The sequence below is a fragment of the Vigna unguiculata genome, chromosome 11 (genome assembly GCF_004118075.2).
Source record: "Vigna unguiculata cultivar IT97K-499-35 chromosome 11, ASM411807v1, whole genome shotgun sequence".
Lineage (NCBI taxonomy): Eukaryota > Viridiplantae > Streptophyta > Magnoliopsida > Fabales > Fabaceae > Vigna > Vigna unguiculata.
The window spans coordinates 32,990,010-33,016,097 of record NC_040289.1 but is presented as its reverse complement, the minus strand read 5'-3'; the positions used below and the strand labels follow the sequence as shown (position 1 = coordinate 33,016,097).

General features: G+C 31.9%; 2 protein-coding genes across 2 annotated transcripts; both read right to left on the bottom strand.

Annotated features, from left to right (window-relative positions):
• Window positions 1-3,256: 3,256 nt before the first annotated feature.
• Window positions 3,257-4,142, bottom strand: LOC114170073 (NDR1/HIN1-like protein 1). Its single transcript, XM_028055554.1, has one exon. It carries the CDS (start codon window positions 4,059-4,061, stop codon window positions 3,438-3,440), a length of 624 nt encoding a protein of 207 aa, XP_027911355.1. The 5' UTR covers window positions 4,062-4,142; the 3' UTR covers window positions 3,257-3,437.
• Window positions 4,143-18,266: 14,124 nt separating this feature from the next.
• LOC114170592 (glycosyl hydrolase 5 family protein-like) lies at window positions 18,267-21,877 on the bottom strand. The gene is made up of 4 exons (XM_028056102.1): window positions 21,410-21,877; window positions 20,113-20,360; window positions 19,453-19,973; window positions 18,267-19,376 (listed from the first exon to the last, which is right to left on the bottom strand). The coding sequence occupies exons 1-4, from the start codon at window positions 21,806-21,808 to the stop codon at window positions 18,952-18,954; spliced, it is 1,593 nt and encodes a 530-aa protein (XP_027911903.1). The 5' UTR covers window positions 21,809-21,877; the 3' UTR covers window positions 18,267-18,951.
• Window positions 21,878-26,088: the final 4,211 nt, after the last annotated feature.

The window sequence follows — 26,088 nt, the reverse complement described above, 5'->3', positions numbered from 1 at the left end:
AGAACAAAAAGTTAAAAATATTTCAAATGTTTTTGTTACTTCCTTTATCACGAGAATCTTTTTTATACTAACCATGTGTATGTGTTTATTTTTTCATGATAATAAAAAATAATAATAAAATCATTATTATTGTTATTATTATAATTATAAAATTAAATATAAATAATTTTATTGTAAGTAGTATTTATTTATTTGTAGTAATTTTTAATTAAAAAGTAGTTAAATTTGAGAAAATGGTCAAATTTAAACAAAGGATCACTTCAAAAATAGTATTGATGAAATAATTACTTTTATTTTTATTTTTATTTAAAAGCTAAACTTTGGAAACATATTTGGACACCAGATAGGAAAATAATAATAATTCAAATTTATACATAAATATTAATTTTGATAAATGATGGATACCGATAAAAATATTTATGACAATTAATTACTATATTATAATAAAATGAACATTTTTATATAATTGTGGTGACAAAATTACACTTATGAGAATAAATTATAAAAAAATATATATCAAAAATCACTGAAATAATATTTTACATCATAAAATAAACAAAGAATAAAATTATTAAAAAAATTATAAAAATCAAATGTATTTTCTAAATACAATTTGTTACACACCGAAGGAACTGGCACAAAGAAATGTATAATTAAATATATAATATAATAAGAGAAAAGGTATTTTAAAGATCTAATAAAAAATTAGATAAATGTTGAGAGACAATATTTTTTTAGCAAAACAAATACTATTTAAATAAAACAAAAATTAAGGATAATAATAAATAAAGTTACTTGGTCAATAAAAAATTTATACAATTGAAAACTTAAAATTTCGTGTGAAAATAAATAAATCATAAATAAAAATATTAAAAATGAGTAGATATAATAAAAAAATATGACCAAGAAATTATTTGATTTAATAAAAATATAAAAAAATACACCACTTTAACATGATTGCATACAAAGAAGAAATTTATAATCACGATTGTGTTAGGAGGAAAAGTATATTTGTGATATGAAGTAGATATAAAACATACAAAAGAATTATTACGAAACTAGGAACTAAAAGAAATATATATATATATATATATATATATATATATATATATATATATATATATATATATATATATAATAAATTATAAATATTTTAATAATTTAAATCAAAACAAAAATTTAAATAAGTATGAAAACAAGATAAATATGTACTATCCATTTCTGTCTGCGTTTCCAATTTAAAAAATCAAGTATTAGCCCTACTTATATATACTTATAATGGATCAATATGAGATTCTTCTTTAAAATAAAGACCAACTTAAACTTAGGAGGAAAAATTCATTTTTCATCTCAGTATTGAAAGAGGATTCATCTTTGTATTAACTACTAAAATACATAACTTTTTACCAACTTTACCCTTATTTATATATAATATTACAGTGTGTGAGGTGTATAAGTAATTGCATACGATAACAAGGACAAAATAAAACTTCGTCATACACGGGTCGGCGGTGTGTATATCTTAAATATTCGGTTTAATATAATTTTCTTTTTGATAAAAAAACGTCCAAATACAGACACGTCACCAGGTGACCCAGACTATAGGTAACCGGTCATTCGAAAACCGGTTCAACAGGTTACAGGTCTTACTTTGGTCAATCTTGAAAAAATAATATCAAGTTATTAAATTATATCAATTCAATTTCTTCTAACCTCTTATCTAGTTACAAATATTTTCAAATTTTTATTTCTTATTCTCTCAATTTTCTGTGGTTTGAATCAATGTTTGACTAAACACTAATCTACTAATATATATATATATATATATATATATATATATATATATAATTTCTTCGTATACACACGAATTTATCTCTAATTTTTTTTATCAATTTTATAGAATATATTCTAAGAAGCTAATGCATTCATCTGCAAAACAAAAGAACACTTTGTCTTATATGATTATATCCAATAATTAGACTATTGGAATAACTTGTAACTGTCAAGCTTCTAGTGCCATGTACAATGATGTTGTTTATTCTATGAATGTTCACAATGAAAAGACTTAGATTTGAAAAGAAGTTAAGATGAAAAGAGGGAGGTAGATGATGAATAAATGATGATGCATTTAAAAGGGAATGGAGAATGCTTTAAAGTTCCAACCTCCATCTTTGCAACTAAGACCCACCACACCTTGAGGTAGTGAAAGTTGGTGGAACTGGTTAATTCATTTTTCCTTTTAGAATCTCTTCAACTTACTTTCCACAAAGTTGAACCCACCATAACTATTTTTCCTTCATTTCATATGCATTTAATCATGCTTACACTTCTTTCACTCATACAAGTTATAATTAGTCTATGATGGATTTGAAAAAATTAATGAAAAAATAAAAAATAAAAAACAAAACACTTGTCTTTCAACAGTGATTCCTTTCATTATTTTATTTCCACATGCATATGAGGTCCACCAAAGGAAAAAAAATTAATTTTGTGTTTGTCTTTTTCTGAAAATTAAGATCGTGAAATGAATTCTTGGGAAACGGTGGAAATGAAGAAATTTGATCTACACTTGGTATTAGTAAAAAGAAAGATTAAAATGAACTAGTGAGGCACGTGTTGTCGCTCTAAACTTAAATTAAATACTAGGTTATGGAATGTGATCATTTTCTATGTGTTGCGTAAACAGAGGACATGATCCTAAAGCTATGGAAACATTGATGAAACAAATTCGAAGTACAATTAAATATGTCAGAAAAATGGGTACTCCCTTGTTTTTTTTCTTATTTTCATGAAATTCTAATCTATTGTCGATAGACATAAAACAGAATCGTAGAAGGATCCAAGATGCAATCTCGAACTTCAAGAGAACCATGGTCAAGTGCACATATAATACACGACAAAAAATTTCCATGGATTTCAAGTCAATAGACCTTACTTATAAATTAATTAATTATTTTATTTAAAATAAGAAAATATCCATTTTAGGTCGTGGTTTTCCTATAGGATTCTCAAAAATAACTCGTGGGAATCCAAAACTAAGCTCAACGATTAACTAATTAATTAATTAGTTAAATAAGTTTAAACACTCATAGACACCTAAAATAAGTTTATTATCCATAATTACGCCGCTTATTAACTTTATTAAATAGAAAAACTTGTGTGCGTATAGTGTAAAAATTGACTAAAATGTTTGATCCGAAATCATATGTAATTTTTTCTCTCTTGACACTAAAAAAGAAAACAAAAATAGTGGAAATTGACGTAGAAAATAGAATAGTTATTTCATAAAAAAACCTAAGTAAACTTTATCCAAGTAATCACTCCTAAAAAATTTAAATACAAAACTAAGAACAAAGAGAAGAGAGAAAAAAAAAAAAAAAGATAAAACACTGGTGAAAAGATGGTTGAAGCAGCAGAGCAAAACCTGAAAACCTCTTCTACACATCAACACTGCAACTTTGCAAGAGGTGGAACTTCACTCCTGCGGCATTGCTCCGATCTCCGGCGAAGCTAATATACGCGGGACAGTTAACATAAATGTGGTACCTTCCAGAGACCCAAGTTCCAACCTTCCACTTGACCCTCCCGTTGATCTTAACGTTGACCATAACGGTGCCGGCATTCTGGTCCTGCTGCAGGGAGGCGAGAACAAACGGCGCGACGGGGACGGTGTTACCGTAGAGGAAGGGTGACCAGACGGTGAAGTCGTGGTGGCCCTGGTAGGTGTCGGGGAGGGCGGTGGGGAGGGAGATCTGCTGGCTACGGTAGGAGGCGTGGAGGCGGAGCGCGTGGTAGTAAACGCCGATGCGGGAGTTGGGGTTGTGGGCGGAGAGGCTGACCTGCATGGTGAGGGAGAGGGTGTTGGGGATGGGGGAAGAGAGGTTGAAGGTGAAGAGGGTGGCGTCTTGGAGCGTGAAGCGTGGTTTGGTTGGGCGGAGGATGACCCATATGAGGAAGACAAGGAAGAGGATAAGGAGGATGAAGGCGGCGACGCCGATGAGAATGAGGCGGAGGAGACGGCGGCTCGAAGAGTGGTGGTGGCCGCAGTCCTTGGTGGACATGGTGGTTGTTGGAGAATTACTTGGAGGAATAATGGGTTGGAGGGGGACGTGTGTGAGAATATGAGTGAGTAAGTATATATGTAATGCAAATAATAATAATAATAATAATAATAATAATAATAATAATAATAATAATAATGCAAAATGTAGGTGTTGCTTATGGGGTACACTCTGCTATGCCGATTTCAGAGAAAGAGAAATTATTTTGATTGGTGAAGACCTAGCTAGCCAGAGAAGAGTGAGGAAAGAGAAGTACGTGTGTAACCTGTTCTAAGAGTATGTAAGAACTTAAAACTCAGTACTATTGCATTAGTATTTTTTTTTCTATAAAATATTAAATAAGTATAGTTAATGAAAGTTAATACTGACCAATAATGTTTGAATTGTCTAACAAAAGTAGTAGAAGAAAAAAAAAAAAGAGAGAATTGTGAAGGGCACCAGTTGGCTTAAGATTTCTTCACAAGATGTATCTTTCTCTCTTTGTATTTGTAGCTAGATTTGAAGATTTAGTTTTATTTCCTCGGAACATGTTTTCCTCACAATGTTTAATTACTTACTTTTTGAGGTGGAAAACATGAGTAAGCTCATGAAGAAGGGTTTGACCCATCTCAAATTAGTGATATTCTTCGATATTCTGATGGTATAAGGTGAAGAGGACACTTTCTGCTATATTGCTTAAAATTTTGATTCACTTGCATATATGGATAAAGATAAATGATGTGCCTGAGAGAAAAAAGATTATATAAGAATAAATTTTTATGGTTCACTCAAAAGAGCAATAACTTGTATAATGTGAAATTACCACATAAGTAAATATTTAGAATCAAAAGAAAAAAAATGACATTGGAAAATGTTTTTGTTAATAGTGTGAAATAAGGTTGTTAAAATCGAGATCATAATCGTGAAAGGTTCATATAATTATAAAACTGTGAGATCGTAAAATGAATTATAGATTTTAGTTCTTACACAGACATAAAATATATATATATATATATATATATATATATATATATATATATATATATATATATCACAACAAACATCCATGAAAATAAAATTAATCTAGTACTTAATCAAACTTAAAATTATAAAATTCATTACTCTCTCAATATTTCATTAAACTTAATTCATCTCATATAAATCATTCAAATTAAAACAAAAACTAAAAGGATTTTCATTAGCTCCATCTCTTCCATGAATCACCTTAATAAGAACATTATCTTCGTCTATATTTAAAGGTGGGATAACAAGAACATCATATTCTTCACGATCTTATAGGTTTGACCTTTAACCAAATGTTCATCCACTCCATTTAAGATTAATGGTTGGCTTATAATCATAATCTACCATTTCAAGCACTTACATTATAGGAAATGCACAATTCAAATATTAACCGTGATTTTGCATTTTGTTTTGTAAATAAAATGAATATATGAATGTTTGAAGGAGGAGACACAAATGAATTCAAAGAGACAAATATGGAAGAGACAATGTTTTTCAGTAAACATGGAGAAGGAAAAAAAATGGAAGAGACAATGTTTTTCAGTAAACAAAGTCAAGGAGAAAAAACTATGTTAGAATTGTTTTTACTTTGTGAGTGAAAAATAACTAATGTTTTACTAATAAAACAATTATTTATTTTGAGTGGGAGTATAAGTTAATCCCATTTTAATCTTTAAAATTTAGATAATAAAATATGGAGATACGAAAAGAATTGAAATGAAATTATAAAGGAAACATAATTAATTATATTAATTTCTGGAAAATGAATTTTAACAAGAATTATATTAATGTTTAATTGGATGAAATGTGGTAACAACATACATAAGATGAATTCATTTACTCGAAAAGGTAAGAGGCAGTGTAATAGAAAATTTGAATTAAATTTATATAATCTTACAATTTTGTACGACAATCTTACTCATACTACTATGTTAAGATTATATATGAAATCTAACTCGTAAATACGATGTAAAATCGTAAGATCTTACGATTTTATGATTTAAATATCAATTTTGATTATCTACTAGTATTATAAAATTGGCAAAAATCCTAAATTATAAATAAATATTTCCTATTTAAATTGGTATGTTATGCATACAAAAATATTGCAAATTTAAATATGAATAATAATATTAACCAAGATGGAAATTTTGAAATGCAAAAATTGATTAAAGGGTTCATAATGAAGAATGATCTTCTTTATGATTTTGTTGAATATGAAAGAATTATAGTGGATAAAATATGTTAATTCTATTGCTAACACATAAACTGTGTGTTCTTTTTTATAGATTGATTTCGGGGAGAGGGAGAGGGAGAAATTGGATAGATTGGAGGGTGAAGTTGGTTGTTTCTTTTTAAGGAATTTGGAGATCATTTTGGAGTGGATTAGGGAATGAAGTTCGTGACATATTAAAAAAAATTAATGGATAAAAAAATTAAATTACAATATTGTCTCTGATGTTAAAAGTAATATAAAATGATGTATACCTAATTTACAATTATTTTATTGAATGAATAAAATTATAAAAAAAATATTTATAAAAAAATAAATAATACAATATATTTGGTATGAAATTAATTTTAACATTTATATTTATATGTTTAGGTTGGAAATAATTTATTTACATGGATATTTAATTTTGTTTTTAATACTAATTTTAGAAGTAATAAATTTGTATTATAGTGTGGTGGAGGAATCGTTCCATTCATGCATAATGGTTCCTCTCTATGTGTGATTGTTGGTGGAATTGTTCCAAACAATGTGAAATCATTCGAAGCAAACGTGAAATTGTTTTAAGCAACACATGCAACACACATAAAATTGTTCCAATGTAGTGAAATCATTTCAAGCGCCACCACATGGAATCGTTCCAATGCTCTAAGAGAATCGTTTCATGGTTAGTCTTCTCTGTCTTCTTCATATGGACTCCATCACATTTCACTAGCACAACAACAACATGGTCTCTTCACCATGTGCAAGAAAACAAAACATATGATGAGAGTAATTTAGTAAATTTAACTACGTCACCCTCAGATCTCATCATATTTAACGAAATGACATTCAGAAAGAATTCCGCTAATCATCGTTTGTTATCACCCTCTCTTACTTCCAGAAAAACACAAAATTTACACGTTATTTTTTCGTTTCCTAATTCTTTTGCACAATAAATTTGTACAAAAGAATATAATGAAAATGTCAAAATTGTACATCATTAGATTTGAGAAATAAATAGACCTAAAAGATGAATAATATTAGACAAATCAATTTATTAAAATTTGTTTGAAGGTATTTTTGACTATGAGAAGTTCCTAAAAAAATTAAAATAAATTTTTTATCTTTTAATTATTATTTTTTTTAACAATGGGTGGTTAAAAGAAATATAATATAATTGTATTTGAAAATTATTAATATAGGTATAGGCTATGCTATAAGCCAGAGAGATTCTGAAAATATGATTCAGTTGTGTGAAGTTGATATAACTAGAGAGTTGCATTGTTTTACTGTTGGAACATTTATGAGTAAATAGTTGTCAGAAGTTGTCTGTGGCATGTGATATAAGGGTGTTAGATGGTTTCATTAATTATTATGCCATATGTGTTGATGTGCATTAATAGAAGTACTATACTTAGAAATTTGGAGAACAGTAAAGAGCCATTGTTATAATTTGGAATAGACCGGACTTCGTGCGACTTCATTTCAACTATTCAGTCGGTGGATTTGTAAAATCCCTAGCTTTCTCTTCCAAAATTGCATTACATACTAATTAAGACAATATTAGTAGTTTTGTGATAATTTTTTTTTATAATTTGATGTGATAAAAAAATAAAATTAAAAATAATAAAAAATAATAAATTTAACTCGAATAAAATAATCATTAAGGATGTTAAAAATATCCATTGTAAGGCCCACTTTTCATTATGTTCCTTTTACTTTAAGGGCTGCCCCATCTTGTGGGCCTAAGGGCAGGCCCAAAGGGGAAGGATCAGACCTAATATGTCTCAATCCTAATCCTGTGCTCTTTTTTCGTAAAACAGAAACCCTTGTGCCTCTTTGAGCAGCCGCACTCTCTGCTAGGGTTTGCCTCCTCACCGCTTTCAAGTTCGCTCAAGCTGTTCCTACTCCACGTAAGTCTTCCTACATCTCGTGCCACCCATTTCTTGGTATCTTTTCGTGTTTTACCCAACTAAGCCTCTGTGATGAGCTTACCTTGTGTTATGTTCCGTGGTTTTTCCAGCTCCTAAGCGTACTCCTCGTTCTGTTGCGTCCGTGTCTACCATTGAGGTCTTGCTCTAGCTTATTCCAGGTACGGGAAGCTAGAACCTCTTTGTTTAATGTGATTGCGAGTTGTTTTGCCATATTTTTATGATCCTTGAACTGGTATGTTCCTGTGAATGCATGAAATGGTTGGTGTTGTCGTTGGTATGTGAAAAATACGACTGCTGCAGGTACGGATAGTGGAGGCGACTGATAAACTCGTCCAAGCGAGCTTATCTCGCCTAGGCGAGGTGAGCAGAGGCTCACCCAGGCCTTTTCGCGCAAATGGTCGCCCAGGCGACCCGCTCAGTTTTGAGCAAGCGAGCGTCTCACTCAGGCGAGGCGAGTCTCGCCTAAGCGAGAACGTGCAGAGGCCACTGTTCCATATTCTCGAACTCTCGCCTAGGCGAAGGGAGCTCGCCTGAGCGAGAGTCTCTCGCCTGGGCGAGGCTCTTCAGCCTGAGCGAGGCTCTTTAGCCTGAGCGAGAAGCTGGGCGAGAATGCGTTTCAACTTGGTGTTCTTCTTGTCCTTTGATGGTTGATCTGTATTTTATTATACTATTATATGATGGCATAGGGGGAATGAGTATCATGAGGGGGAGGGTGTATGGGTTATGAATAATGAGTTTTGAGTAATGCTTGAAATGTGATGAACATGAGATGGTTGGTATCAAAATGGCACGATATCAGTGTAAGGTGAAATGCTATATTTATGATTAAGGATGGATGAGCTGGAATGGTATTCGACATGAAATGTGAATGAGGAATTTTGTTATGAAGAGTGGCATGAGAGTCCTGTGCATGAAAATGATTAATTTATTGACTGATATGCTTGGTCCGTGTCAGTGCGTAAATCCTTGAGATCTTTAGGTGGGGTCTCAAGGTCGCGCTTCAGTGGTCGGGACGTAATTCCATGGCCCCTGTTAGTGGGTGTCCATGGTGGTGCCCCATCTGTATAACTAGGTAAGGATTCAAGGTAAGGTTGCATTCTGACACTCTAAGGAGTCAGTTAGTCTCACCTAGAGCTGACTGACTCCTGTGGTGAGAGTAGCAGGAGGTCTGAAATTCATTAAGGGCTAATCTTGTGGTGAGGGAAATTGATTCATTGTAACACTTGTAACACAGCTCGGGGGTGAGCAGCTCGGGGGTGAGCAGAGGTATCCACCACAAATGCAAGCATCCGCTGAATCTGACCAGGTTATACGTATCCGGATGAGTCGAGTCGTGTCGTAGTGTATTGTTTGAAAAGTCATAACATGCTTGGTTGATATGAGTATATGATATTGTGAAATTATATCTGATTGGATGAATGAAATCTTTTGTGCTTTAGCTTACCCTACTTTTATTGGTGTGTGTTCTGCTACGTGGTACTCTCTTTTGCGATGATCATCAACTTGTTGATGTGAGCAAATGCGAGGAACACCCGCGGGCAACAGGGAGGTGATGGTTCCGCCGCATAGTCTCCATGGGCTGGACTTTATTTTTTTCTTAATGGGTTTTCTTTAGGGCTATGACCCATGTATTTCCTTATGCTTTACTACTCTACTCTCATCTGTTAGACTTTTATCTGGTTTCCCGTTGGCATCGTGGTGTGCCTAGTTTTGTAGGGGTTGTGTTAAGGATCCCAGGACTGCGCTGTTGTACTATCTTTGTGTGACGTTTCTTTTAATTTCGCTTAATAATTAAATGGGACGTTACATCCATACTCGCGGATATCCACGGATAAAACCCGCAATGGGTAGGAAACGGATATTAAAAATGGATACTCGTTATCCGTGGGAATGAGTATTTTTAATACCCGTATGTTAACGGGGCGGGTACGGGTATTAAAGTATTCGTATCACTGGATACCCATACCCGCTAAACTTTAATTCACAAAAATACCTTTATATATATATTAGTAAAAATATTTTGACCTAATTTTTTCTCAAAAATCAATCGGAGAAAGTGAGCTTGTTGATCAAAGCATTAATTAAAAAATTTTCATTGCGTTGAATGTCATCTTATATTTATTTTTATGATTATTTGGACTTGTATGAACTTGAGTTTGTTTGAACTTTATTTAAAATTTATTGAATGTCATCTTATATTTATTTTTATGATTATTTGGACTTGTATGAACTTGAGTTTGCTTGAACTTTATTTAAGATTTATGATAGTGATGTATTTTATTTTATTTTATTTGAATTTATAATTAAATATTTATATTTTAAATAATTTTATAAATACCTCGGGTACCCATGAATACCCGCAGATATGAAAAAAATAGACGGGTACCTATATAACGGATACCCGACGAAAATGAGTACGGGTACGAGATAACCAACAAATAGAATGCAAAAAAGCTACTACTCATACCCTACCCACTCCGTTAACATCCCTAATACTCATCACGTGCACACACAACACTGTATGACACATTCACAACACCAATATCAATTATATAACCGGTACCTAGACACTCACACACACTCAGACACAACACCCATTACGTTCATCGAGAAACTTCTACGTATGCAGACGTGCAAAGTACACATGTGCTTTAATTTGTAAGAATTAAATGTCAAATCAAATAAAATAAAATTAATAAAAGACAAGGAGATAATATAAGATTACTCAACAAAATCTCCAACTATTTTAAATCTATTTCTTTGCCTTAATGTATAAGTTTTAACTTCCAAAAGAAATCACAAAACAAACAAGTACTTCTCTTTTGTCTGACTTCAAAAATTTTCACCCACTGCTTCGACATTTTCTATATTTCCAGTGTCACTTCCATAAACATGCAACTCAAACATGTATCTGCAGCATTTATTCACTCATGTGTCCTAAGATACGCTCAATTTCTTGGAAACTATTATTTTTTAACTCCATTATATATCGAATAAAAAAAGATGAAGGCCTTTTGGCTCACACAAGCTAAGGATATGCCTCCAGAACAAACAAACAAAGTTCAATATTTTGATATATGCATCATATTTATCTTCTTGTGCCTATTTTTTTTTTCTTTTGTTTATGAATGTCTTTCAATCTTACAAATAAAGAAAAGGGGAAATGGAATTTTCTTGGATCCTACACTTTGTATATCCCATAACACAACAAAAAGATAACGGATCTTTTTTTCTTCACAAAATGATTCAAAATTAAAGGGAACAGACAAAATACAAAAGCCATATTGGAATAAAGCAAAACACAGTCACATGATACCCTTTCTCACACATTCATTCATGTGAGATTCCAATGGAGGGAAGGAAAAGCTTATGATAAAAGAGAAGGTAAAGAATATTTTCAATCCAAAAATCTTTAACATTTTAAGATTTTTGTATTTGTATGCGATGTTGGGTGTATACTGTGAAGGAACCAAAGTTTGTAATAAGAGGAATTAACATAATTAAGGAAATAAAAAATCAGTATACATTTATGGGACACTCAAATATATCAAATCAAATAAATATTTAATTTTTTAAGAAAATCTGAAAGAGTTTGATTATTAACCTTATATATGAAATAAATTTAAGTATTAGCAATATCGAAATATATAAACATCTAAAATCATTGAAACATTCTTTTTATTATAACTTGTGAAGATAACTTTATAAAAATAAAGATATTTCTAAATGGGTATTTTATAATCTTACTTTGACATATTGTTTGGTTTATATATATATATATATATATATATATATATATATATATTACTATATTTTTAAACTATAGAAAAGGTTAAAAATATATAAATAATAACTATGAAATAAAAATAAATTGAAATATATTAATAAATGAAATTAAGTAAAATACCATTGTCGTAATTGTAATTAATGAAACAAAAAAGTTTTATATTTGGATTCCTTAGCAAAGGAGAAAATTACTACTCTCAAAAAACTACTGAAAAAATTACTATTTTCAATTTAATATATAGTCTTGAGTTTGAATTTGAGTTTAATATTTGAAGAGCTTTTTTTTTATCACATATATGTTATTCCATTTGAAAAGAAAAATATCTTTCATCAAATATAGTCTTGAAGAAATCGAAAGAACATTACGTTGATGTTGGATCATAAATAACAGAGGTAAGTAATTGCACCCATGGGATATGAGATTGAACTGTAGCAACTTAAAATTAAAGAGAATACCAGAAATATATTTTTTTTTCTTTACCCCTCTGATCAAGTAGTCATTAGTTGTTAAGTCCTCAATAGAATCTAAGAGAAAAGGTATTTTATGTAGTTATAATTATCTGTATTGGAATTATTTAGACTTTGAAAGATTGTCTCGTAACAGTACAGGACAAAAAATCCTTTATAAATAATAAATTTTAATGATAAAAAATTATTGATCAATTTAAAAATTAAATTATAAAATAAAAAATTATTAATTACTAAAATATACACTATTATAAATAAAAAATTTATAATTGACACTAAATGTTATCCAAACTTTATCCAAACTTTAGTTACCAAAGGAAAAATTGTCATTAAACATTAATTACCTAAATTTTTGTTTTGGTATAAAAAAATTGGTTTCTAAATTAGTTTCTAATTAATTAGTGATCAATTATAATTTTTTATTCATAACAATGACTATTTTAGTAACTAATATTTTTTATTTTGTAAATTGGTATCTAAATTGGTTACTATAATGATTAACGACTTTTATTCATTAAAAATAATTGTTAATAAGATATTTTCTTGTAATAATATATAACAAGAGAAATAATTCTAAATTTGTATGTTAAAACAGGTATTATTAAAATTTGTGTTTGATGGAAAATTAGAATATAATTTCAAACTTTAATATATTTTAATAAAAAAATCCAATGTCATTAATTTTTTTATTTGTTAAACAATATTTCATACTAATATTAAAACTGTAACTTGTAAAAAAGTGTAAATAACTCAAATTTCACTTTAAGACGTTATTTAGCTCGTAATTTTTTTTAACATCACCAGTGCAGTAAGGGCTTTTTGTCCCGGTTATTTTCCACAATTTGCCTCGGGTCTGGAACCGAGGCATATTGGAGCGAGGCCAAAAGGTACACCTTTTGGCCTCGGTTGTCACCCAAAGCCATAGATCCAGTTTTATGCCTCGGTTGTTTTGAAACCGGTGCCATATACACAGCTTTCTGCCTCGGGTCAGTTAGGACCGAGGCCATAGGTGATAAATATTTTTTTTAATTCAAATTTTCGCAGGCTTTTTGGCCTCGGTTATGGTTGGAACTGAGGCCATATGTGAGTTTTTTGCCTCGGTCTTGGTAAGAACCGAGGCATATTCCCCTGCTTTTTTTAAAAAAAAAAAAATTCCTGTTTTATATATATTCCCACATTCATATAATTTTCAGACAACAGCACAACCATAATAGAATATTTTCTCAAACATCCATAATCCAAAAACATTTAAAAGATAATTGAAATGTACACAATCGAAATACATATATCCTAATCAATACTATTGTACATTTGAATTATGAATTTTGCACATGCTATCCTACCAAACTTTATGGACTTCGCGGGAATTGGCAAAAGACTCTTGAATGTCTGCAAAATAAGACATTAAGTTAGTATATAGAAAGACAACTTTAGTATACCAAACTTTAGAATATTGCAAAGTAATTGTTTTAATTCAAAAATATATTACCGTGTCCCAATTAGTTGTAATATGAGCACGCACAATTGTTGTCATCCATTGCATTATATAGTAACCGCACTCATATGAGCCGGTTTGTCTATTACACTGCATTATATCAACAACATTAAAATCAATTAATGAAGAAAATCAAATCAAACAATTATAAATATATGGATAGAAATATCAAACCTGGAGGGAACACCATGCAAGACATTTTGCCTTAGCCGTTGATCTCCCTGACAACATGTTATGTCCAATAATTGAACTATGATAAAGGGAATAAGTTAGGATACTTTTATATAACATGTCATTTTCATAAGATTGAGATTAGGTTTCTTACCAATCTATCACTTGTCTAAGATGGTTGGGGGGAGGGCGGTGCAAAGAGCAAAACCACACAGCAAGGTTCTCCCTTAGGGAAACCACAAGTAATTGCCAATGATGTCTGAGAAGAAAATAAATTTATTGTTATGGAAGGTCAAAGAATATTTATTTTTTCTTCCAAGGGCTCGATGCAGATGACTTCTTGGACGTTTTACCAAATACATGATGTACTTTATTAACTTTTTCATGAATTTGAATGCCAGTTAATGGAGTCGGTGCTTTGTCATTCTCTTGATGTCCATTGAATGCTTTCTTTAACCTTTGATAAGGATGATTAGCTTGTAAAAACCTTCGATGGCGCAGATACACGGTCTTCCTTCCGTTTTTCAATTGATGAGATGCAGTGTTTTCTTCACATATAGGACATGCTTTATGACCCTTGACACTGTACCCTGACAAATTACCATAAGCTGGAAAGTCATTAATGGTGCAAAATAACATTGCATGCATCATGAAAGTTTCAGAAGCAACAACATCAAATACTTCAACACCATCAACCCACAACAACTTCAAGTCTTCAACTAGAGGATTAAGATATACATCTATGTCATTTCTAGGCTGCTTTGGACCAGATATCATCATAGACAACATCATGTATTTTCTCTTCATGCAGAGTCCAGGAGATAAGTTGTAAATGAATAATATAACAGGCCAACAACTGTGGTTTGTACTTAAATTACCAAATGGATTCATTCCATCGGTAGCTAAGCCAAAATGAATATTTCTACATTCTTCACCGAACTTGGGAAATTCCTGATCAATATTTTTCCATTGCATTGAATCAGCTGGATGACGAAGGAGTCCGTCACATCTTCTCTCAGTTGCATGCCATCTAAGGTTTTTAGCGTCTTTAGGATTTGCAAACAAACGCTTAAGTCTTGGCACGATTGGAAGGTACCAGACTACTTTCAAAGCAGATCATTCCTTCTCTATTTGACCATTATCTTCACTGTTTCTTTTCTGCTTGTACCGTGATGACCCACACTTTGGACATTTTTTCAAATCTTCAAATTCTTTTCTGTATAATATGCAATCATTAGGACATGCGTGTATCCTTTTATACTCCATACCCATCGGACAAAGAATTTTCTTGGCGTCATAGTTTTGAGTGGGTAGAGTATTTCCTTCGGGAAGCATTTCATTCAATAGCACGAGCAATTCTGTGAAGCTTTTATCTGTCCAACCATTGGTTGCTTTCAAATTCATAAGTCTTAAAACCGTTGATAATCGCGTGAACTTAGTTGAACCAACATACAACGGAGTTTCCGCATCAGCGGACATCGTCTCATACACATGCGCTTGTGCAAAAGCTTCTGCGCCGACACCCCGTATCATGTCCTCCATATTGTCTTCTTCTACTCGCTCTTCACATCGCTCTTCCCGTAGCTCTTCTCTTCGCTCTTTCAATGAGGAATTGGCAAGATATTCAGTTCGAGAAACAGTTGGAATGTGTATTAATTCGCCGTGCCATGTCCATATTGTATAACTTTTAAGGAAACCATCACAAATAAGATGTTCCCTAACTTGAGTTGCATTCAATTTTCTTCCATTCAAACAGTTGACACAAGGACATCTGAACTTCACCTCATCATCACTTCTCCCCTCATAACGTTGCGCAAATTTTATAAATTCTTCTACTCCATTCTCATACTCAGCGCTGATACGTGGTAAATTAATCCAATCTCGATCCATACTGAAATCGCGTGAACAATTTCAGTAATCTTTGAATCAATGCTCACGTCGTAATCAAGGTGTGACCCTATCCCATTTAAGAAGATTCACTTTCTTTATTTTATTGGTACATATTATTTTTAAAATACATATATTAAATTTCACGAAATTTTGTCAGCATTTCGCATTGGCCTTCAGGATACACGAAATGAAAGTGATTATAAACCACAATCAAATATGCACCTGAAGATCAATACAAAACACAATTGACAAATATTCATGAATTTTAAGATATGTATTTTAAAATATATATGCACTAATAAACTACTAAAAAGTGATTTATCTTCTTAAACTGTCCAATTGGACAATTCAAGATTCAATACATTTAAATTATTAGTATTGTATCCCCTTTTATCTAATTAAAAAATAAGTAGTTTCGTCAAAATGAAAATTTGGGGACAATACATAATTTTCGTATTGAATCTCAAACGGGAAACTAAGGCTAACTCATAGTATATACAAACAATCCAAACAATTTCAATTCCAAAGAAAATCAATACTTGAAATAATCGAAATTCAAAAATAATATATACAAAATAGAAAATGAAACAAAAACGAGTTAGAAACTTACCTTGGAGGAATGGCAGTACTACAATTGCCGGAAAAAAATTGAGAAGTGGTCGCAGGTGGCCGGAGGTGGTCGACGGTGGCCGGAGGGTGTGGTGGCAGTGGGTGCAACGGAGGAAGAGAGACCGCCTGAGAGAGACAGCGACAGAGAGAGACGCGAAATGGAGGGGGCTCGCGCGTGGTGGTTGCACTGGCCGGAGGTGGTCGCAGGTGGCCGGAGATGGTCGACGGTGGCCGGAGGGTGTGGTGGCAGTGGGTGCAGCGGAGAGAGAGAGGCAGCGGAGAAAGAGAGAGGAATTGCAGAGGCTGGCGAGGGGAGGAAGAAGGGTTCGTGATTTTCGAACCCTAAATAAACCATATGGCTTCGGTTGTTAGAAGAACCAAAGCCATTGACCCCCTTTTGGCTTCGGGTCCTATTGGACCGAGGCCTATACCCTGACTTCCAGCCACTTTTTGGCTTCGGGTCCTACTGGACCGAGGCCTATACCCCTCTTTGGCACCGGTTTTGAGCGAACCGCGGCCTATACCCCTCTTTGGCTTCGGGTATTTGGAGAACCGAGGCCTAAAACTTGGCTCTAATTGCAGAAATGCCACCGCGCCATTATATGCTTCGGTTCCTGGCCAACCAAAACATATAAGGCGAGGTAAAATGGGAATTTTGCACTAGTGCATAGATTAAAAAAATTATATTTTATTTTTAAAGTTAAAGACAGTACTGTATCAAAGTTTGAAACATAAATATATTTTAATTTTATATTAAAATTTTGAAAAACTAAAAGATATATTTTAAAAAAACATATATATATATATATATATATATATATAATACTTTAAGTGATACCATTGAATCTCTATATGGGATATGGTCATGTGATAATTACTCAAGCCATTCTAATTCTTGCGTGTAAATTCTTCTTTCCAATGAAAATCTCATCGAATTACAAAGAGTCACCAATTTGAAACAAAATTTATTCTCAATACAGTTCTTTAGAAAAACACACATTGCAATATTTTTTAAAAAAAAGCATATTAGGAATTTATAACTCATATACAAGTAAACAAATCAAAATATAAAATAGAAAAAATTCTAAAATATCATTTGAGATATTTTAAAACACCAGATGATATATTTGAATACTTCCGTATATTTCAAACAGTTTAGTGCATATATCTTCATCTTTCATCTTGCATTTTGAGAACTTCTTGTATGCAATTATCGTCTCTTGTGGTTCTTGCACCAATCTTTCTAATGGACGATGAAAAAAATGAATCAAATCTACACTACTTTGAAGATTTCACGTCCAAAAGCAGCTACACCGCAGCCACTACTTTCTTTGCATTTCTTGGCGAATGGATGATCTTGTTCATCACCTTTTCAATAGCCTTGTTCTTCATTCCCCTCACCTCTTCCTTCACTCTTCAATCAACCTCCATTTCCGTTCTCAAAACCACAACATTCCAAAACAACTTCACAGCCAACTTGGGAGTGAGTTTCTTCGTCGACAACACCAACTCCTTAGGTGGCACCATCAACTACGCTTCTTTCAACGCCTCCCTCTTCCACCGCCACAAAAGACTCTCCACTTTCTCTCTCCACCAACACGCACCACCGCCAACACTACAGGCCAAGTTTCACAATGTGTCGTTGACAGTTGATGAATGGGGTGGTGCTGTCGGAGCATCATCGTGTGGTTTTTCGTACTTGGACTTGTGGTTCAGCGTTGATGCCGAGAGGGACAAGCTGCAAGGCCATTGTGGTGAAGTGAAGTTTGAACTATGCAGTTCCTACGACGCCACCAATGCCTCACCATCCTTTCTTGCATCGTGTGATGTTTACAGTGCCTTGGTTCACAAGATCAGGCTCGGTGTGTTACTGTTGTTGATCCTTCTTCTTGTCAGTGCAGCGCCAGTTCCACTACTCGTTGAGCAGTTCTCTTGCTTTGAATCTTGATTCCACTTTCAACTTTTCTTGTATATGGTTTTTGTATTTTCTCATGGATTTCAAGTTTCAATTAGTGTGTATCCATTCTCGTGGTACCCTCCAATGTCAGTAAATAGCTCGATCAAAGTTTTATTTGTACATTTCATTTGATTCAGTAAAACGATAGCATTCTTTCATGATTCAGTTGCCCTTTGTGAATTCACTGAATTTTTTAAAAAGAACAAGAACTAGCCAAAGGAGAGGAACGAACATGCACAACATCATAAATCAATCTACATTTAATACTGCTAAGTTCAACTTTCTGTGTTGAGCACTTGAACACAATGGTTAATTTTTAGAAATATCGTTTTGCAAGAAGCTGAACAAGTAGTTGAGTCTGTGACTTAATTCCTTGTGCTGTCAACAAGTTTGAACCATTGGCTTGCAGGTTCACAAGTGTTGTTATCTTTGGTTAGACATTTGCAAGTGTTGGTGACAATGATGTTATTGGTGTCTACATCAAGACACATTCCAGAAGAGTTATTGATCTGAGTTGATAGATGCATCTTTGAATCAGAGAGCATTTCCCATCTTGAATTAAGAGTTGAACATATATTCCCAATTTTCGCTTGTTTCCCTTCTCCCTCTGCTTGTAAACAGAAATTGGTACCCTTTATCGATAGTGTGTTTTGGTCTGTGTACTCCCATTCATCAGAATCAGAACAAGATCCCAACCTCAAAGCCTCAACCTGTGATTTTCTTAAGATGCAAAAACCTGTCAAAGGGTGAAAAATCACTTTGTATGGTTTTGCTTCTGATAAACCTGGCCCTGAAATATGTCACACTGTATGGTTTAGAAAATGAAAAACGAAAAATGACTATGATTGTTTGTGATTTTGTGATACCTTGAAAGGGGATTTGAATAGCTGAGATTCTCTGCAAGAAACTGAGGTTTCTAACCTCACTCCAATCTGAATTGAGAACACCATAATACTCATTCATTCCAACAACTCCTTGTCTTATGTAGTAACTCCCACCAAGTGTCCACAAGGCCCAGTCCAAGTCAAATTGGGCTGCAAATGCCATGAAGCAGTTTAGGTAGGTATTGTCATTGGCATCTAAGCCTCTCAAGTCCAGCCCAAACTCACTGACAAACAATGGCAGGCCTTGGCCCAATAAGAAGCCTGCCCTTCTCATCACATTTGCTGTGACTTCCCCACACATTTGGTTTGCATTCCTTGAGGCCCGTGGTTGACCCTCACTGAAGCTGTACCAGTGCAGTTCCAACACCAGTTTTTCATTGAAGCTCAGTTTCACTGCTCCCTCTTTCATGAATGATAGGTCAGTGTCAAAGTTTAGACCAGAAAGAATCACAAGAACTTCTGGATTTGCTGCATGCACTGCTTCTGCTCCCTTTGGCATATACCTATGTATATAATCAAGGCTATGCTTTCAATCAAATGATACTTTTCAAAAAAGACATTCGTATGATTAAAGAATAAGAAAAGGGAAACTCTTTTCAATTAAGAATTAATGCAGAGTTCTTGGGGGATGTTCCAATTTACCTGTACCATTGGTTGACATTTTGTTTGGGACCTCGTAACTCATTCCTCAAGCTCATGCCGACCACATTACTCACTCCTTTGAAAAGTGTAGCCATATTGGTAAGACCCATAATCCAAAGGTCAGGATCAAAATATTGGTCCCCAAAGAAGCCATTGCCATCCATGTTACCGCAGCACCATCCTGGTTGTGTCACGTGATTGTCCAAGATCACCATTACATCGTTGTCTCCTAAGCTCTTCACCACTTCCTGCTCCACACAGATAATGCTCGTTATGCTTTAATAACAATTACTGCAACTGCATTCAAACCTTCATCATGATTCCAACTTCTAACCACTGAATGCACTTGCATTCAATTTCAGACACTTAATTAACTTGGCCACCACCAAGGAGACTCTACTTTGACAGAGTTAATTAGGTGATGAAATTAATGAATATCATTATGACAAAGGGGACATTAGTTGCTTAATTAAATATAATATTTAAACCCTCAGACATTAATTGAGAATGTCTTTGGTTCGGATGCCGTAGCTGTAAAAACGAGTTATCCTGTCTTGTTGAGTAATTAGTGAACCAACCTAATTAAAGTGAGTTCTAAAAATTTAATATTAATGTGATACAATAGAGGTTGTTGGGTTAAATGAACTATCTAATTTAATTAAAAATATATTATTTTTTTCTTTAATACCAAAAAATAAAATATAAACTTTTTTTACAAATTCATCTATATATTGATTAACATTTAATCTTGACCGTCCAAAATTTATTCATCTCATTCATATAAATATGAAACATCATATATAGAAAAGATTTCTGATTCATTATGTACTAAATGAACTTTCATTAGAATTTAAAATCCAAACAAAATTCACCATATGAATTTAATACAATTTAAAAGTCCCAACAAATTTACCATCTAAAAGCTCCACCAAAAGCATTAGAGTTTTCTTTTTCTAATATAATTTAATATTTATAATTATAGGTGGGTCGATGAGTCAATTCGATACACTACGAGTTCAATCTAAATCAACTGTGTGGTGAGCCGGATTTTTAATAGACCAGATCCATTTTTATCCCATATTAAAATTTGTAATTTTTTTTAACTCAATTATACTTTATAATAAATCAAGTTGAGTAACGAGTTTTAACCAATTTTAACAGTTCACAAATTATTAAAAATGTTTTTAAGAACTTCTTAACAAAATCAATGTATAACATTTATGATAGAGAAACTAGCAATAACTCTTCTAACAACAATGAAGTAGGTAAGAGAGCATATAAGATAGCAATGCAGTACCTGGTAAGCTTTGATGATGGGAAGATCAATGATGGAGGGGTTGAGGGCTTGAACATCATTGATGGATTGAAGAAGGCCAAGGTTTTGGAAAGAGTTTCTGACAGTGAGAGAAGCAAGAGAGTGATTGGTGAGCAAGAGAAGTGGCCATGTGAGTCTCACACAGTTGAAGCCCATAGACTTGATACTCTTGGAAATCATATCCAAAGGTTGCTGATTTAAACCCTCTGCAACAGCAGCATCCAAATGGGACACCCAGTTCACACATGCTAGCTTCACCCTCTTCCCATTTTCATCCACAATCCACCTATCATTCGTGTGTAGCAGAAATCCCTTCACACTTTCAAGAACTGTCACATATAGCACCACTGTTACTGCTATTGTTGTTACCATTGGGTTCATGTTCTTTGATATCAATGTATCGGTGTGAAAGATCTTCCGCACTCACAAGTATCAGAACCACCGTTTTTCTCTTTGCAAATCTGAACACATTGTGTATTAAAAGTGTCTCGTGACTCTTTTATTTTCCCAAAGAACTAGCTCATAAATAAAAAGAAAATAATTTTTTAACAATTAAATTTGGACAACTTTTTCTTACAATTAGATGTGTGTTATTTTTTAAGTGATCTCTCATTTTTCATTCTCAAATTTTTATATTTCTAAACCAATTAGAAAATGGTATCTAAAATTGTAAAAAAAAGTTATCAAAATTTGGTTATCAACATATCATTGTCCTAAATCAAAATAATTATTATGTAATTAATCTAATTTATTGTCATTAAATTTGAAATTACTATACTAAAATTAAGCTAATTAATTTTTTATAATTTATTAATTTTTTGTAATTTTCCTGTAATTAAATCTTCTTCTTTAATTTAGATATATTATTATATATAAAGACTCTTACTAACCCGTGTCCTCAAAATATTGGTTAAAGATAGTTAATATACACATAATCCTACAAAAATATATAATTAAGTGTGATATTAACTAAATTTTTATCCTAAGAACACAATATTTTTGTCTTTAAAAAAATTTGTAATTATATTATTTTAATTAATGTATTTAATTATTTTAATTTTCAATGTAAAAATAATGATATTAATGCATATTAATAATTCCTTAATTAGTATTTTTAGGACACATTCTTTCTTCTTCGTATATAAATATCTATCTCAGTAATGTTATAGATAATAAAAGACAGATTCAAATATTTTTTTTTATACTACAGTAAAATCTTTCACAGTATATAAATATCTATCCCAGTAATGTTTCTTTTTTCTTTTTTTTCTGAATATACACTAATTTCTTGCTCTTTAATTAGCTATGGTTGGTATTATTTCCAACTACTCTTCTTTGTCATATACTATGATACACCGATACTTCAATTTGGGTCACGTATCCGTATCTGACACGTATTGTGTCCGATACTTTAAGATACTTTAACGATACTTATGAATGAAGTATTTAATTTATAAAATAGTAGTACACTACAATAAAATCTTTAAATAGTGACCAATTTTAGTGACAACAAATAATTAGTCACTATATAGTGACCAAATTGACAACTAAAATAGTTTCAAAAAAATTATAATTGGTCTCTAAATTGATAGTTAAAATAGTTTCAATGATGAATTAATTTTTAAATTGGTCACTAACAGTAGTTACAAGGTTTTGACTACCAAAATAATTGGTCTTTAATTAGAAAATTTAGATTCACACATTAACAGTCATACATTTATTATGTTTGTAAGAATTATTTTACATTTTTTATTATTCATATATCACGTATCGTATCCTATTATTTTAAAAATAAACGTATCGACATATCAGATATGTATTGTATCCGATGTGCATCATAGGTCATATACCATTCATTTCACAAATATTCATGGGATCAAGTCAGTTTTCACCGTCACCTGCGAATAACAAATTAGTCTGAATCGAAGACTAATAATACTTTTGCATAGGGTGGAAGAAGAGAGAGAGAAGTTAGTAAAAAAGTGATATTGTTTTTTTGAATTGGAGAAAGATATTACAAATGGAGAAAAATGAGTAAATAATTTATAATAAATTTAATTGATGCAATCTAAGAAGAAACTATAATTAATTAACTAATATTATGAATTATCATATATTCCTCGTTTAATTTTAATTACAATGAATATAAATTAAAGATGAAAGATAATTACTTGAAAAAAATATTTTAAAAAATTGGAAATGATATAAAAAAATTGTGTAAAATTTAAAAATGCAACATATCTAAATAATTAATTACATTATATATTTTTTTTTATTTTTGATTTAAAATAAATTAAAGTATAATAAACACATTTTCAAATGAAAAATAAAATGAAATATTGAACTACTATCTTGCAATCTAAGTTCCTTGTTGGACTCTTGTTCAACTCCTCTATAGTGTATCTTCATGCAATTATTCCCATTTCTCATTTTAAATAAGAAGGTATTGAAATACTTTAAAATCCAAATTGAAATTATTCAATTTTTATGTTCAAATTGCAACTTAATTGATTGGATTGGAGCACCGTAATCTCATGTGCACTTTTCAAATTATATGTGCACGTTTCTACTTTCTTTTTTCGTACATCTACAACATTGAACTGAACAATGATAACGATTCAAGCAATTTTTTTTCCCTCCCGAACAAAACATATTGTCGATTCCACCATGGAAGACCAACTGAAAGAAGACAAATTAAAGGACGTGATCCAAGATGTTGGCGCAGAAGGTTTTACATAAGAGCATGTGTATCAGACGATGTTTACTTATGCGAAGACTCTGTTGTATGTCGATTCAACTAAGTTCATGCAGTTGTCAATGATGTTAAGATTTATGAATTTGAGAGTGACCAATAGGTGAACGAATAAGAGTTTCACATAATTGTTGGTATTCTTGAATGAAATGCTTCCATATGGAAATACACTACCCACTCGTAATTATGATGCTAAGAAAATTCTTTGTCTGATGGGTATGGAGTATAAAAGAATACATGCATGTCCTAATGATTGCATATTATACAGGAAACAATTTGAAGATTTGAAAAAATGTCCAAAGTGCGATTTATCACGATACAAGCAGAAAACCAACAGTGAAGATAATGGTAAAATAGAAAAGGAAAGTCTCACCTTGAAAGTAGTCTAGTACCTTCCAATCGTGCCCAGACTTAAGCGTTTGTATGCAAATTCAAAAGATGCTAAAACCTTTAGATGACATGTAGATAAGAGAAGATGTGACAGACTACTTAGTCATCTAGCTAATTCAATGCAATGGAAAAATATTGATGGTTGAGTTTTTGGTTTCGATTTTCATGTGAATTGAAGCAGAAAGTTGACTTTTTGACTTTAGTTGACAATCACGACCAAAAGATCATCCTTTTTTACCTCGACTAAATATGCCTCAGATATGGTACCGAGGCCAAACATAAAAAATAATTGTGGCCAAAAGCCTTCCCCGCATTGATGAGGACAATACAATGTAAATGTGAGTTCAACTATATACATTTTTATCCCAAAACAAAAAAGCTATACCTATATTCGAGTATAAAATTAATTTTTTATTTTTCATTTTTTTAATTATTGAGTATATTCATTTCCATTAGGGGTGACAAAATGGGTTAGGTCTAACGGGCAAATCCATTAGCCTGTGTTAAAAGGGACGGGTTGAGTTGAAGATTTCAACCTGTGAGCCCGTTCTGACCCGTCCCGTCCAATCCATCAATTTGACAGGTCAAAATACGAGCTAGTGCATCCAGACCTATTGGCCAGTTTTTAAAAAACAAAACAAAATAAAAATAATTAAAAAATTAATTTTTTATATTATATTCTTTTAATGTGTAAATATATAATAGTATTGTAAATTAAATAATTAATACATACAAATTAAGATTCAATTAATAGTTATAATTGAGTAATTTAACGTATAAATATAATAATTATTTTAATTTATCTAATTAAAAACATTAACTAATCAATTAAAAATTAAAAATTATTTTATTTGATTAAATATGCCTCTAATATTAATTTAAATGTATATATAAACAAATTTTTTTAAAAAATTATAACAAATTAAAAGATTTTAAAAAAAGAAAATATCTGACGGACTAGTCCGATCCAATCCGTTAACCCGTCCTGTAGGAAACGAGTTATGATTATTGATCCGTTTCTATTTGACGGGTGAGTTTGGCCCGACCCATTTTTAACGAACCAAAGACAGATTGGGACAAAACAGACACCCATATTTTTCGTACTTGTTCAAATATTTACTAAATAGTTTTCTTAAAAAACAAAAATACAAAACAAGTAATATTGTTTACAAAAGATATATTATATAATAATTAGTTGCAAATAATAATAAAAGTTATAATTTAGTAAATTTCAAACAAAATATCAAATAAACAAAAAAATATTCTCAATAATTTAATATAAAACATGTAACCAAACATATCGCTCCTCATATTTAATTTTAAAAAATAAAGTATAACTTAGTCATTTAGTTTAGAGAGAGTAGCTTACTTTCCACGGTCTGCTATTCCTTTCCTCTAATGACTAAATTTAAAACCTACTGAAATGGCTCTTTAAAGAAGGGCTTTATTCACAGAAAAATTGGGAGAGGGTCGACCAGTCCATTTAATAATTAATTGAATCCCTTGTCCCCACACGTAT

Coding starts and splice junctions, on each gene's coding strand:
- LOC114170073 (XM_028055554.1), bottom strand. CDS start 4,061: ATGTCCACCAAGGACTGCGGCCACCACCACTCTTCGAGCCGCCGTCTC.
- LOC114170592 (XM_028056102.1), bottom strand. CDS start 21,808: ATGAACCCAATGGTAACAACAATAGCAGTAACAGTGGTGCTATATGTG. Junction 20,361..21,409: donor CCATCATCAAAGCTTACCAG/GTACTGCATTGC, acceptor TGTGTGGAGCAG/GAAGTGGTGAAGAGCTTAGG. Junction 19,974..20,112: donor AATGTCAACCAATGGTACAG/GTAAATTGGAAC, acceptor TTATATACATAG/GTATATGCCAAAGGGAGCAG.